Below are 15956 nucleotides of genomic sequence, written 5' to 3'. Positions count from 1 at the left end.
CCTGCAGAAACTTACGTTCTCTTATCTCCAGTATGAAGACCCCTAAGGCATGAGAATGCACCCCATCCTAGAGACAACCATATTACAACTCGACAAACGGTGGAGTAAAACAGCGCATGTCCGTGCGACAACAATAGGAAACCAACTTGAATGAATAACGCGCCTCACTGCACGCACGGCTATATCCGTTGTATTCAAAATTTAGCCAAATTAGCTGATAAAGAGATGCAACTGTCTCGTAAGCTTCTATTGTATTTTATTGTGTTATCTATTAAATACGTTTTACTGGTTTATATCATTGTATTCTTCAAACGAATTCATTTTTTTCTGTAAAACATTGTTGATTTCATTCTTTTAAACCAAACGAGTTAATTTTTTTCTTGTGGATTTTTGTAGATTTTTCATTCTTTAAAACCAAACGAATTAATTTATTTTATTTCCTGTGAATTATTGTCGATTTCATTCTCTTAAACCAAACGAGTTATTTTTTTCCCTGGGGTTCATCGTAGATTTAATTATTTAAAACCAAACGAATTATTTTTTTTTTCCTGTGAATTATTGTCGATTTCATTCTCTTCAAACGAGTTATTTTTTCCCTGGGGTTTATTGTGGATTTCATTATTTAAAACCCAAACGGATTAATTTTTTTCCTGCGAATCATTGTCGATTTCATTCTTTTAAACCAAACGAGTTAATTTTTTTCTGTGGATTTTTGTCGATTTCATAACAATCGATTAATTTATTTTTTTTCTGTGGATTTCATTCTTTAGAACCACACAAAATAATTTTTTTTCTGTGAATTATTGTTGATTTCATTCTCTTAAACCAAAAGAGCTATTTTTTTTCCTGTGGATTATTGTCTATTTCATTGTTTAGAATCAAACGAATTAATTTTTTTCTGTGAATTATTGCCGATTTCATTCTTTTAAACCAAACGAGTTATTTTTTTTTCCTGTTGATTGTTGTCGAATTCATTGTTTAGAACCAAGCGAATTATTTTATTTATTTTTTTTTTTGTTAATTTCATTCTTTTAAACCAAAAGAGCTATTTTTTCCCTGTGGATTATTGTCGATTTCATTCTTTTAAACCAAACGAGTTGATTTTTTTCTCTGGCATTATTGTTGATTTCATTGTTTAAAACCAAATGAATTTGTTGTTTCTGTGGCAAGTTGATTTTTTCCTGTTCTCTCTTTAAAGAACAAAGATCACCGTGATCTTTGTTCTTTAAAGTCCATTTCATTTTTTTTTTTTTTTTTTTTTTTTTTTCATTTATGCAGTAAGGCGGCTCCTAGGCAAAACAAATCTGCCATCTAGCGAGTTTATTTTAACGTTCTTTTTTGTTTTATCCTGTTGATTTCAAACATAACTGGAAGAACACCAGCTGAATTGTTTTCTTTAAAATTTCACTAGTTAACTTTTTGGTCTGGATTTCATTATTAAATCTCATGTGGCATCATAACAATCGGAAACATCAATAATTAATAAGCGAACGCCTTCCATTATTGTTTAAACCACATCATTAAAACGAAACTATTAAATTTTGCATTAGAATATGATTGAAAACATTGGCCGGAAGATAAACTGCTTACTTTTGTATGAGTAGTAATTACGACGAAAAACTATTATGCGCGGTTATTCTACGCAGGGAAGACGAAATGTTTGCAGCATTTATTCATTCAAATTACACCCAACAAAGACAGAGTCCCGTGCCATTAGAAGGTATTATGGAGGGCCGCAATGTAATCCTGGCAATACGAAGAACTCTTTAATTAGCATGATTACAATTACCTTACATGTTTGCTTCACATAACTCGTGCTCTCTGGATATTTTAAACTTGGCCACTAATGATGTTAATATTTATTTTGGGATCATTATTTACAGACAACGCTTGCTTCTTGGGGTATCAAAGCATTGTGGGTGGGCGCTAGTGTGGCAGAACTTACATTAATAAACACGAATTCATTAATACTTGGTAAAACTTTATTTCACAAAGTCAACCAATTTATCTACATTTTTCTTTCTTTTTTTTTTTATACCCCCCACAAACTCGCGTTTGATTAAACTTGGTTCCTTCCATTATTTGAGATTTTGTTTCCCATATATATTTTAATTCATTCTATTGAGTTACCGTGACCAACCCAATATGGATTTTCAATCCAGCCAACCATCTGGGATGAACCGAAAAAAAAAAAAGCCATGTTCAGCAGCCCAATTCCCAATCCACTAATGATGTAGCCTCCTGAGGTCACTTTTCAACACCTTGTTGACTCAATACCAAGAGGTACCGTATGAGTGATGGGCCGAACGTTATTTGCTCATGGTCCTAATAAATTGACCAACTGTGGAATGTACAAACCGTCTTGCATGAGCAGCGTGAAACCTGAGGATTTCATGACTGGTTGTGAGATGTATTATGAATGGATAAATTTTGTCCCGTGTGTGTGTGTGTGTGTGTATGTGTACACAAACACATTAAAAATTACAAAAGTTGGCCAATGAGATGCAAGCTTCCGATATATCGGATGTTAGATATTGATATTAGTCTCGATATAACACAAGAATGGGCACCTCTGTAGCCAGGTGGGAAGGAGCAGCAGTGCGTAGCACACGCTTCTTGATTAGACCGGGGTTCGAGCCCGTCACCACCAAATGCAGAGGATGCGGAAAGGTCAGGGAATGACCACCGCATATCCCGGAGCAATATGGCCTTAGTTGCTAATGCTCCAAATAACAAACAACAACACAAGAATATTATCAATGTAGTTATGATTATATCGAGGTAATCATTTCTAAACTTTTTATTCTCCTCCATAGTTTTTATTCTCCCCGTCCCGTTTTCAATATAGCAGATTACTTGATCTTTTAAACGAGTTGCCTTAGTATTGAACTACTTTCAAATAAATTATGCATCTCAAACGAGATGTATGTCCCATTTATTTATTTAAATTTAACTCTTTATATAATATTCATAAAATTAAATAATGGTCTTGTTTTTCCCCCCTTATTAAAAGAAAATAATAAGATTAAAATTAACTATAATATTAATAATAATCTGGTTTTCAATGTTCGGTGGTTCCTATTTTATAGGTTTTATTTTTTATTTGCTTTTATTATTTATTTTATTTGCTTTTATTATTTATTTTATTTCCTTTTATATTATGTTATTTTTTCTACTCTTTTTCTTTCTGTTTCCATACATCTTCATCACATGTGTTCTTATATAACTGGCTCTCTCTCATCTGGAGGAGGCTGCACCTGTACAACGAGCTCCTTAGTATTGCACTACTTCAGATGAACAAACCAGTATTAAAGATTTTAATTAAATTATTTTTTTAATGGCATACAGGTCTGTTTAAATGAAGTTCTATTTATTTCAAGTGTATCATTACCAGAGCAACTCGATAGGCAGGGTATCCCAATATATCAAGGGTAAAAATAGCATCATACATAACAGATGGTGACAGGAGTAACTAGTCGATAATTGCTTTTCTGTGATTATCTAAAATCCCACGTATTTCTACAGACTTGAACATACTGTATTTACTCCAAAAGGTGAATAATAAATTTTATTTAAAAAATGAAGCTATAGATTAAATTATAACTATTGTAAACTCTGTTTACAATATCATCACTGATTATCGTGTAATCACTTTGATTATATAAGAGTGTTAGTAATGACGTCACTGAGCGATTTCCTACCATGCATCATTCAAAAATAAAACATTCATAAAAATTAAAAATATATATACTTATATTAGTGTCTCGTGAATTTGAAAAATAATTTTAAAAAAATTATGTAAATATTTTAGAAATAAAAGTTTTGTTTATTTAAAAAAATGCATTGCTTCTTTATTTACTATTTATTAAATGTACGTTTATTCATACACCACTTTCTTATAAGTATAAGACAAACACAGAAAAAGTGCGTATGCAATTTGTTATGCAATCATATTTAAAAAACACAAAATTATAAACATAAACAAATTAAATCTAAAAAAATAATTCAATTGTTATTCAGAATTCTATACAGCAGTCATGTTTATTACGTTTATTTTCCTGCGCAGATTGGAGAAATAAACGGACAATATGGGGGATGCGCAGAAGAGAAATGTTGTCAGTTCGCGCATATGAAAGTCGCCTTTTAAAGCTCGTGTTTTGTTGTCAGTCTACTAAATATATAAATCATCAATTAACAACTGTTTTCTTGTTATATTAAGTACGGCAGGAAGATTATATTTCAATAATGATTAAAATTCAGAAGTAAGTAAAGTACATTACAAAAATGTTGACTACATGACGTGTTGCTATTTGTTAATTTATTTAAGTCACTGTAGAAATCGAAATATTAAAACTGTTTCAGAAAAAGCTGTGAATGACTATTAGAGAGAAAGAATAACAATTATAAGGGAGTTAAGTGTCACGGGCCAGGCGAAATATTTCACGATGACAGCACCTTTAGTATTTGCTCGGACGAGCATCCAGGGCATTAGAACGCTTCGAAAAGTTCGATCTTCTTTGCACATAAACAGAGCGGGATGGCCAAAATGCTCCCGAAAACGTGCATTTCTTGAGGGAGATTGTGGTAAAAATGTGTGTCACGTGACAGGTGCCTGTTTCCCGTGCGTGCTCAGTTGGTGAGGAGGCCGGAGACACGTAGATGGTTATAGCGGTTCACGTGAGAGCTGCGGCCCTTAATATGCACGTGTGTGTGTTGCACGAGAAAAATCTGTTTGCTTTTCTTTTCGGATTCTTGAAGAGAGTGTTTGTTTAATTAAACGGAATTTTTCACTTTGAAACAATTCTATTAGGAATACAATTTTTTCTTTGCTCGCTCCGCGTTAATTTAAATCCCATTAATTTCGTCTCTCTCTGTCTCTCTCTCTCTCTCTCTCTCTCTCTCTCTCTGGTTCCATTTCTCGCCATCTTTCTTTTTCTTTTTATTTTCCTTTTCGCTCTTTCTGTTTCGCTTCCTCTCTCTCTCTCTCTCTCTCTCTCTCTCTCTCTGTCTCTCTCTCCCTCTCTCTGGTTCCATTTTTCTGTTTTTCTTTTCCGATCTGTTTGTTTCGCCTTCTCTATGGTTCCATTTCTCTCTGCCTTTCTGACTATTTTTTTATTTTTCGCTCTTTCTTCTTCGCTTCTCTCCCTTTGCTTCCATTTCTCTCTGTCTTTCTTTCTATTCTTTTTTTCCCTCTCTCTGTGCAATTTTTTTTCTTTTCTCTCATTTTCTCTGTCTCGCTCTCTGATTGTTGTCTCCCTTACCAGTTCCATTTTCTCTTTCTTTATGTTCTTCCCCCCCCCCTCTCTCTCTCTCTCTCTCTCTCTCTCTCTCTCTCTCTCTCTCTCTCTTTCTCTCTCTCTCTCTGCTTCCATTTCACTCTGTCTTTCTTGCTTTTCCTCTTTCGCTTCCTCCCTGTCTTTCTATTCTTCTTTCGCTTCCTCCCTCTCTGTAATTTTCTGTTTTCTCTCACTCTCTGTAATTTTCTTTTTGCCGATTACTGTCTAATTACTGTCCGTAATTTTCTCTTTTCTCTCATTCTCTCTCTCTCTCTGTAATTTTCTCTTTTCTTTCATTCCCACTCTCTGTAATTTTTCTATTTTCTCTCTTTCTCTCTCTCTCTCTCTCTCGCTCTCTCTCTGTAATTTTCTCTTTTCTTTCATTCCCACTCTCTGTAATTTTTCTATTTTCTCTCTTTCTCTCTCTCTCTCTCTCTCTCTCTCTCGCTCTCTCTCTGTAATTTTCTCTTTTCTCTCATTCTCTCTCTCTGTAATTTTCTCTTTTCTTTCATTCCCACTCTCTGTAATTTTCTCTTTTCTCTCTTTCTCTCTCTCTCTCTCTCTCTCTCTCTCTCTCTCTCTCTCTGTGTAATTTTCTCTTTTCTCTCTTTCTCTCTCTCTCTCTGTAATTTTCTCTTCTCTCTCTTTCTCTCTCTCTGTAATTTTCTCTTTTCTCTCTTTCTCTCTCTCTCTCTCTCTCTCTCTCTGTAATTTTCTCTTCTCTCTCTCTCTCTCTCTCTCTCTCTGTCTCTCGCTCTCTCTCTGTAATTTTCTCTTTTCTCTCATTCTCTCTCTCTCTAATTTTCTCTTCTCTCTCCCTCTCTCTCTCTTTCTCTGTAATTTTCTCTTTTCTTTCATTCTCACTCTCTGTAATTTTCTCTTTTCTCTCTTTTTTTCTCTCTCTCTCTCTCTCTCTGTGTAATTTTCTCTTTTCTCTCTTTCTCTCTCTCTCTCTCTGTAATTTTCTCTTCTCTCTCTTTCTCTCTCTCTCTGTAATTTTTCTCTTTTCTCTCTTTCTCTCTCTCTCTCTGTAATTTTCTCTTCTCTCTCTTTCTCTCTCTCTGTAATTTTCTCTTCTCTCTCTTTCTCTCTCTCTGTAATTTTCTCTTTTCTCTCTTTCTCTCTCTCTGTAATTTTCTCTTCTCTCTCTCTCTCTCTTTCTCTCTCTCTGTAATTTTCTCTTTTCTTTAACCCTCACTCTTTCTGTAATTTTCTCTTCTCTCTCTCCCTCTCTCCCTCTCTCTCTCTCTCTGTAATTTTTTCTTTTCTCTTGTTCCCACTGGTTTTGGTTTAGTTTCTCTTTCTTTTTATTTCTATTTTACTTTTTGGCTCTTTTTATTTCTTTCCCTCTCTTTCTATCGGCTTCCATTTCTCTCTGTCTTTCTTTCTATTCTTTTTTTCGCTCTTTCTCTCTCTCTCTCTCTCTCTCTCTCTCTCTCTCTCTCTCTCTTTCACCGCCTTCCCTCCTTTATTTTGTTATACAGTAAGTTGCAAATTGAAGTATACCACGACCAGTTATAAGCAACGCTGTTCTCTTTTTGTTTGTGGACGTCCCGGGATGTTTATAGCTCATAAAATCTCTTGTGTTGTCAAACATTTCCCCAACCACAGGCTCCTGTTCCCTTGAAACAGATGCAATCTTCATTACTAACTATACTTCAGTGTACTTTATAGTAACCAACACGCAGTAAATACAACACACGCGGGTAAACTTTATTTTGGCACATACTGTACTCGCTCAAGTTCACGTTTCGAATAAATACTTCTGCCAAAACACCATTAACATTCCTACTATTTATTTTCATTTTTCTCTCTTTACCACCACCGACCCCTTTCTCTTTTACTTTCTGTCTATCCACATTATTCCTCCATTCAAAAACAAACTTCGAATGAATTTGTGACTGCAAACAGTAACGAAAACGCCGTTTGGATTTGCTTTTGGTGATAACGCAATCTGATGAAAATGGATGCCACATTATTTCGGTGTTTAAGGAAGAGAAGGTGAGAGCAGCCACTTCCGCTTGCTGATAATTCCCTTTCCGGTCTATGTTTACGTAACCCATTATTGTGAACCTCTCTTTCAGCGCACTCCTCCGTTTGTTCTGCGAAAGAGACGCATAAAAATGTTTTCTCTTTTCCCGCAGCATCCAGCGACATCAAAGCAGAAGCTCCTCCAGAGCCGATATTTGCCGAACCAATCCCGAACGTGACCGTGTCTGCTGGGAGAGACGTCAGCCTTCCTTGTGTCGTGGACAACCTCGGCAGCTACAGAGTAAGTTGCAACCTTTCCGTACTTTTGTAGACGTAGTGTCGCTAAGGTCATAAATAACCGAAGCCGTCAATGGAGAAAAATGTCGGGAAGCCACCGTTTGAACCCCGTTTCTGCGTCCGCTCGTTGAACCACGCTCGGCGGGTCATGAGCAAATCAAATCAGTCGGATTTTTCCGGAGAAGGAGACGTTAATTGCGAGCCGCGTGCTTAAGCAGCCCCCGGTCCAGCGGAGTGAAATCTCCAGTAACGTACAATTATCTTTGTCTAAAACATTAATTATTATAATGGCCGCTGTGCGTGCGTGAGTGGGCCTAATCGATCGTCGTCCGCTGACGGAAGCGTTTCGTAGCGATCGTGTCAAAAGTATAAGAGAAACCCCCCGAGTAGCGGCTCGCTGTCAATGCAATCTGTTGTGCTCTGACAGTTCGAAGGCAAACAAAAGCTCGGATGGATATCAACGAAATCGATTCGATTTGGCGGCCGATATTTTAATGATGCGGTTGGTCAATTGGCCCAAGCCGAAATTTCAAATTCCACTTCCACGAGCTTTTCCACAAGATGGCACTGTTGCTCGAAAATCTATGTAATATTATATTTTAAGCTTAATCGACCTCTTTTCATTCAGTCAGTCAATCGGTTTATTCATCAACTTATCTGCTCTCTTTCTCTCTCTTTCTCTGTTGGTCTCTCCTTCGTTCTCTCGCTTTACATGTCGCGTTGACTTCTATTTCTCTTTTTACCTCGCTCTATCCGTTCTCCTCTCTTTCTATCATGTTCTCTCTCTTTTATGTTTCTTTAATCTTCTGTCTTTCTTACTCCCTTTCCCTATTTCTTTAACCTTTTGTTTTTCTCACGCTTTCTCTGTTTCTTTAATCCTCTCTCTTTCTCACTGTCTTTCACTTCACCTCTCTGTCTATCTATATTTTCACGCTGTTTCTCTCTGTCTCTCTATCTCTCTATATTCTCTCTCTCCCAGTTTCTGTAACTCATCTTTTTCTATATCTATTTTAGCTCAGCCTTTCTCTCCCACTATTTCTCCTCAATCTGGTCCTTTTTAATTTTTAAATGCTTCCAAGTCATTCGTTATTGATGGTAATGCTAGAAAGAGGAGATGCAATGATGCAAAGGAGCACAAAAACTGGATACTTTGTGATTGTAATCATGTCACATTTTCAGAAGATTCATTATTGACACTTTCCCAACATCGAGAACAGTTTACGTTTGGAGAATGCCAAAGGAAGCTCAACGTCCTGACTGTCAAAAATGGAGGAAGATCAATAATGGTTTGAGTGGCAATATCTTGGTATTCTTTAGGTCCTATCATCACCCAGAACGGACGAATTACTGCTACTGATTACCTTGATATTCTGAGAGACGAGGTTCATCCATGGTACAAACAATATTTCCCACAAAGAATGCCATGTTTCAAGACGATAATGCTCCAATATGCACAGCCAGATGAATCCAATCTTGGTTTAGGGAGAATGAAACTCAATAACTGAGTTATTGAGTCACTGTGATATTTTGGAGAGAAGAGTAAGAAACAGAATTCCCTTCACCCCATCACTCATGGAACTTGAAACGTTTCTCCATGAATGGTCCAATATTCCTCTTGAGACAACTCAAGAGTTATTTGAATTTATTCCACGTAGAATACAAGCTGGTTTAAAATCAAAGAATCGTCCAACACCATATTAGTCTAACTCTTATCACAGGTGTTTCCATTATTTTGTCTACCCCTATACCTTTGTGCTCATCCATATGCGCTTTCCTCATAGCACCTAGTGGAATCTACTCCACAACATGTGTGCAGAAGGTGGCCATACTAGACATTTAATAAAGGTTTCTAATCTTTTGTCCACTGAGTGCACATTTAAATTAATATATTAAACCATATTGAATAAGAGATAGGCCTATATGAGTTGGTATGAAGCCTTTGAATCTGCTCTGCTAGCTAATTGGTTGGAACAATCTAACTCTACCTTGGTTAAAGTTTCATCTCCCATTCCTTATAATAGTTATCCGATACATCATTCTCTAAAACTGCTGTGAGAAATCGGATTTCCCATACCATAAACTGCACCATCTTTAACGAGGATAGTAGCGATACATTTCTCGGCCAATGCGCATATCCAGAGGACCCTAATGAACGCCATCCACACCGACTTTCAGAATTTAGAACGAAACTGTATGCCATCGCGTAGGTGAACCTAATGCATTAGCAATTTCACGTTCGTGTAGTCGGAGATGATGTTTACCGCATGATAAACAATACCTGAGATATTAACCAAGAAGCTGCACACTATCTGTGTTCCTGACAGCATTATCGGCACTGCCTGATTCCGACAGACAGCCGAGAAATTGATCGCACACACACTACGTGAGCGCCCGAACTGCTCTGGACGCCATTCGCTAATAATCCAATACCGGCCGCAATGTATGCTAATTAATTGGCGCTATATGTGTACACGCAGTTGCAAGTGAGGATATGCAGTGTCTACAGGGGCCCTAAAAACGGCGATAATCTTCCTTAAAAATTGTTCGCTTATACTTGATATCGATCATTCATACGAGGGCTGTTTGTAAAGTAAGTAACATCATTCATAGAAGGGCTGTTTGTAAAGTACGTAGGATTATTCATACGAGGGCTGTTTGTAAAGTAATTAGCATTATTAGAGGCACATGATGCAAAAAAAGCAATTAAGTAATTAAGTAGAACTTTGAAAATGTAAACTTTACCTTCACCAAGAGTTGTCTTGGCGTTATTTTGTAAGGATCCAGTAATTCCCGAAACAAGCTGTCCTTACTGTCTCATCTTTTGAATACATGACAGATTAACTTTCCAGCAATGCTTTTTGTTTACATATTGTTCAATTCCAAGGCAATCTGTTCAATACTTCATTTATGTGTTGATATCCATCATTCAGTCGAGGGCTCTTTGTAAAGTAAGTAACAGAACGAATTTTAGCTTCATCACGAGTTGCCTTAGCATTGAACTACTTTTAAAAGATCAAGTCCTATCGCAAATTTTCATTTGCAACTTTATTACCACTGTTTTATCATAGGAATGTGAGTCGTTAACATCTGCTATTTGATGAGGAACCAGCATGTTTCAAAACAGGCTGTCGTGGAAATGTCTTATCTTTTGATTAAATGGCAGATTAACATTTTCCTTTTGTTTAAAAGTTGTTTAATATCAAGGCAACCAGTTCAATACTTCGACTTCGCTTGTTCTGATTCCCATCATTCAGGAGGGCTGTTTGTAAAGTAAGTAGTAGCTGATCGAAAACGTAAACAGAACAAGCTTTGCTTCCATTTCGAGCTGCCTTGGTAGTGAACTAATTTTAAATTATCGAAATAACATTAGCTATTTTTTATAATTTAATTTTATAAATATTATAATTCGAATTCTAAGTTCATCTACCGCAAGTTCCCATCCGCGTCGATATGAACAACTGTTTTGTCATGGGAATGTGACTGGATACTACCTGTTATTTGATGAGGAACCAGTAAGTCCCGAAACAGACTGTGAAAGATTGAGGATTGCGATGTCTTTTTGTTTAATAACTTGTTCAATACCACGGTAATCCGTTCAGTACTAGGACTTTGTTTATAGGTTGATTTCCATCATTGTTGAGGGCTGTTTGTAAAGTAATAGCTATTCGAAATTATAAATAGAACGAACTTTGCCTTCATCACGAGTTGTGTTGGTAGTGAACTACTTTTTATGCTTTCGAAGTTCTAAGCTTTCTTCCATGTGGTGCCTTCAATCTACCGCATGGACTAGCATTAAATAAATTCGTTACATTTCTTTTGTCATGTGACTAGATACCGTTATCAGTGAGGGAACAGTAAGCTTCAAAACAGCTGTCCTAGCAGTGTCATCTTTTAAATAAATGGCAGATTTGCTTTTCAACGATATCTTTTGTTTAAGAGTAGTTCAAGACCATGACAACACTTGCTGAAGTGATGCTTTACAACTGGCAAAGGCAGATCTCTCCTAAAATATAGATTAGCTTTTCAAACACGCCATTCTATATTTTGTTAGTTCTTTAATCAACAAGATCAGAGCAGGATAATTACCACATACCGGTAGTTTACCTTGTGCTTAGTCTGTGGTAAAAGTAAATGATATTGAAGCCACATCTAAATCATACCATCCATCTATTATTCATTATAATATGCAAAAGAAAGATTTCTCGCGGCCAAATGAAAACCATCAAAAGTATTAAGAACAGAGCGAACGCCTAACAAGGTCATCTCATTCCATCCAGCAGGAGGATTAGAAAGTTCCGAGAAGAAGTTTTCTTTACCAACCTGGGATTAGAAATCCCGTTAGCAGTTACCGCGGCCATCACAAGGGGTGATTGCTTCTTCTTAAGCCTTCCTTTGTACTTAAGCTTTGGTTAGAAAGCTTTCTTCAAATAATTGCTTGATAAAAGTGGCGAAATGGTAGTTTCAAAAGTAGCATATTTAAAATCAAATAGGAGGCTTCTACCTACTCATAAAAGCGACAGAAAAGGCTGCCCCAACCCGCTTATGAATTAGTTATTGTAAGACAACCTAAGTGTGGAAGGCACAGAAAGGATATTCCAGCTTATCGTATTTACTGGCATAATTCACATAATATGCATTCTCCATCTGTATTCTGAGCCCTTTCGCTTAAGATAAAAAGATAAATATACATTCTCTTTTTTTTTTTTCTTTTTTTTTTCCTAGGCAAGTTAGCATATATTCATAATACACCTATTGACTTCAACATATCCGTCCGTCTGTCAGCATGTAATAGCTCGATTCCCAGCATATGGAGTTTCATGGAATTTATATTACCACTTTTCAGAAAGATTTATTAATTCTTTCCAAATTTCATTCCGAACTAATAGAACTCTGACAATTATTTATTTTTATTTTTATTTTTTACAATTTGTAAACGCATGCGAACCCAAGAACCAATTAGAATTCTGTAATTTCCCCCAATAATATCTACGTGCTATGTGTTCCACCGCAAATGACAACATTGATTAGTAGTCTGGCTACGTGGAAGGGTACATACTGAATGATCAATTAAAAATCTTGAGACATTTATAAGAGGGTTGTTCATAAAGCAGTGGAGATAAACAAGGTGCGGCTAAAAAGAAACGAGAAATATATTTTTAAATAATTTCTTATTTTGAATAAAACAATTTAAATGTTTATCCCCCCTTCAAAGTACTCTCCTGTCGCGCCTATGCAGTGAACCATTTCCAGGATCTAAACCAGCATCAGAAATCCTCAGAAGATACCACCTTTAATTTCTGCGTTCTGTTCTTCTGAATGTTTGCTAAGTCCTCAAATCGCTTTCCTTGTTTTTTCTTGTTTTTCGTTAAAAAATCTCTCACTGAGACAGAGGAATGACACGGCGCATTGTCATGATGCAAAAACCATCTGTCAGGCTATAAATTGGGCAGTGTCTTATTCATTTTATCGGGGAGGGTTAAAACACTGATTCACTTAAAGAGGCACAGTTCAATGAAAACTTAACCGATTGCAACGAAACAAAAACCGATCAGTAAAGGAAAAAACAAACTACAGAACGATATGAATGTTGTTGACATGCGCAGTAGTAAGGCGTTGGTAAGTAACGATTCTCGTTTCATTTTAGCGCACCTTGTATTTCAACTTAATTCTTCAAATGTACACACCTTTCTGAATGGTACAATAATTCTCCAGTGGTTCATGAATTTTCAATATAATATGTAGCTTCCTTCGATTCCCCAAAGATTAATCTACACATAAAGTGCATATCTCTTCTTAACAATAAAAAGCACGACAAAAGGACTGACAGACGGATAAGACAATGAAAATTAAAAATTAAAGTACCATTCTTGGAAATTATTTAAAAAACCGAAAACCTTTGTTTCTTCTACATTTCCTAAATCCACTGTTCCACAGATAGAAGGAATGGATGTACCTTCAATCTCTCTCTCTATCTGCCTTTCTTTATCTGTTTATCAGTTGCTCTATTCATTACTCTTCCCAAATGTTATACGTTAATCTATCTACACGGCTATTTATCGTTTTCTAGCATTCACTATACATCACCCCATTCTTTATCCTTGCATTCATTTTCTTTTTATCAATCTATCCAATAGGACCGGATCGATATTACGTTGCCGGTTCCATCTCTAGGGACAAGACGAATTCATTACAAGATATCCCTAAGAAAATTCATAATTCGCGAATACCGAAGCGCCAGTATTGAGCTCTTACTTTCTATCTATCTTTTCTGTAATAATTAACATTTGCAGACTCCACCGAAGTGTTTCATAATTGTCCATCAACTGATCGAACCCTGCTGGAAAGAATTGTAACTGCAGGAGGTGCATCTCAACGTAATATGTTATTCTACTGTTGGTAATTAATTTCTTTCCTAAACATTTATCAAGCTTGCTGCCTCGCTCAGACAACTTACCAGGGTACAATTTGTAGAACTTTCTCCAAAAATCCAATTAATAAAGGTATCACTAAGTACGCAAAGAGGACCAGAAAGAAAGAAAAAAAAATCAGACGGGTCTTCCTTTGCCAGGTGGCTTATTTCGCAAGATCGTGGCTTGGTTTGAAAACACAGCACAGTAAACAACCCCCCCCCCATCCATTCGCTCTCCCTCCCTCCCTTTATCGAGATAATAAAGTGGTAATTTTTAAAAGGACAGTCGCAAAGCTTGGTACCTGTACCTGCCTCTCTGGATGCATTTATCTTGGATGCCAACATCAGGAATTTTAATTTTCTTTTCGCCCAGCACCAAGAAAAACCCATCATCTTCCCATTTTCTGACTCGTTAAATTTTGCGTCCGTGAGAATTATCCAACGAGCCAGTAATAGGATTTGGGTCAATAACGTTTTTAATTTTTTCCCTTCTGATCTTTATTCGAATTTTATTCTCAATATTAAACTGGAACAACGATATTAGTGGACAAGAAAATAATTGGAACTGTTAGTGTAATCGTGCGATTTCTCTGGTTTCCTTCTTTAGTTATCCCATCAATGACTTCGAGGTCCTGTCTTTGAAGTCCCGTCCCTGTGCAGCTGTACGTGTTATACGTTACATCTTAGATTACCTGTCGGATGCACTAGGGAGGTATTTATTAAGGACTTCACTTGCTTGCTTATCCATCCAAGGATGGTGATTTAGTCAACCAGGTAACCCTGACCTGAATCTTGTGGACCATTGGTGTCAGCAGATGGCCAGAAAATTGCTGCAGCTAACAGATACACATGCACACTAAGGTCTGAGTTAGAGAGACCTGTATATTTTATCGGGTGGAGAGCTGAATGTGGTTTCTCTACGATGCATCAATCCTTACTCTCAAAGATTTGTTGTAGATAATTAAACTTTTCTCTTTTCCAACTAGTATTTTTTAAAGTCTCAATATTTGTTGGGAGATTGAAGTAAAAAGTATTAGGGCCAAAGAAAAACTAATTCACCTGCGCATATGTTTATGTCCATAAATTGCGTGAGCCTCCAACATAATCTGTGCGAATTATCTTAGAGGATCATTGGTGAGAACAGACCTCCTTTGTTTGTTTTGCTGATCTTCTCCATGCCCTTAAACACCTCAGTCAGGTCGATCCTAAGACATCCAGTCGCCGAGCTTTTCCGCATCTTCTGCACCGATCCCTGAAGGACTTGCTACGCTAGTCAGCTAACCCCTAATCCAACCATAGATTTTCCCTTTAACCTCAATTTATTCCAGGAGTTAATATATCAGCTTTAACGAGCTGACTCTACTTTAGTATAGCTCCTAGTTCAAAGGCGCCTTCAATCGGAAAGATTGACAAGTCTAATTAAACCTGTCAATTCTCTTGTCATTTATTTTGATAACTTTTCCTTTGAAAAATCTCTTCACTGGAATGAATATGCTAGTGGCTTCCAGGATAAATCCATTAAACACTTCCTATAATATATTTGTATTCTACAGTATCTAAAATTCTTGTTTATATTACGACACCACCACCAGGTCTGAGGAGTTTACAATTAATCATTTTTGCAATGAATACAATCGTTAGACGTATTTAGCAGTCACGAGAACTTGAATCACGGCTCACTCAAGCGCGTGCACTGTTCATTGCTCTTGACCACTGTGTCATAAACGTCGGTTCATAAAGTTGCCTCTCCAGTTAATAGAGCCAAAAAATACCTAAATCTTCCACAGCCCCTTCCCTTAAAATTGAGTTCTTTACCCTTTCCTTTGACCACAGAATTGTTTTTGGACATTACCCATTTTAAATATTCCCACTGTCTGTAGCTAGAAAAAAGAGCATTGTTAGCTAAAGATTGGTCTGCATACATGCGAACAGTAAGTGCAAATAAAAGAAGGCCATGACTCATAGGGAAATCACAAATGGAAACTCCCTAAACTTTCGAAGTT

General features: G+C 36.7%; 1 protein-coding gene across 1 annotated transcript in view; it reads left to right on the top strand.

Annotated features, from left to right (window-relative positions):
- Positions 1-15956, top strand: part of LOC150085275 (lachesin-like) — a 214630-nt gene that overhangs the window by 142340 nt on the left and 56334 nt on the right. Inside the window, exon 2 of the mRNA XM_090373123.1 lies at positions 7421-7548. Within this exon, the coding sequence (XP_090229249.1) occupies positions 7421-7548 (128 nt within the window). The remainder of the gene's footprint in view (positions 1-7420; positions 7549-15956) is intronic.

The sequence above is a fragment of the Mastigoproctus giganteus genome, chromosome 5, assembly GCF_048544385.1.
Source record: "Mastigoproctus giganteus isolate SK-2022 chromosome 5, ASM4854438v1, whole genome shotgun sequence".
Taxonomy (NCBI): Eukaryota; Metazoa; Arthropoda; class Arachnida; order Uropygi; family Thelyphonidae; genus Mastigoproctus; species Mastigoproctus giganteus.
The sequence above is the reverse complement of the archived record's forward strand: the minus strand, read 5'-3'. Positions and strand labels throughout refer to the sequence as shown.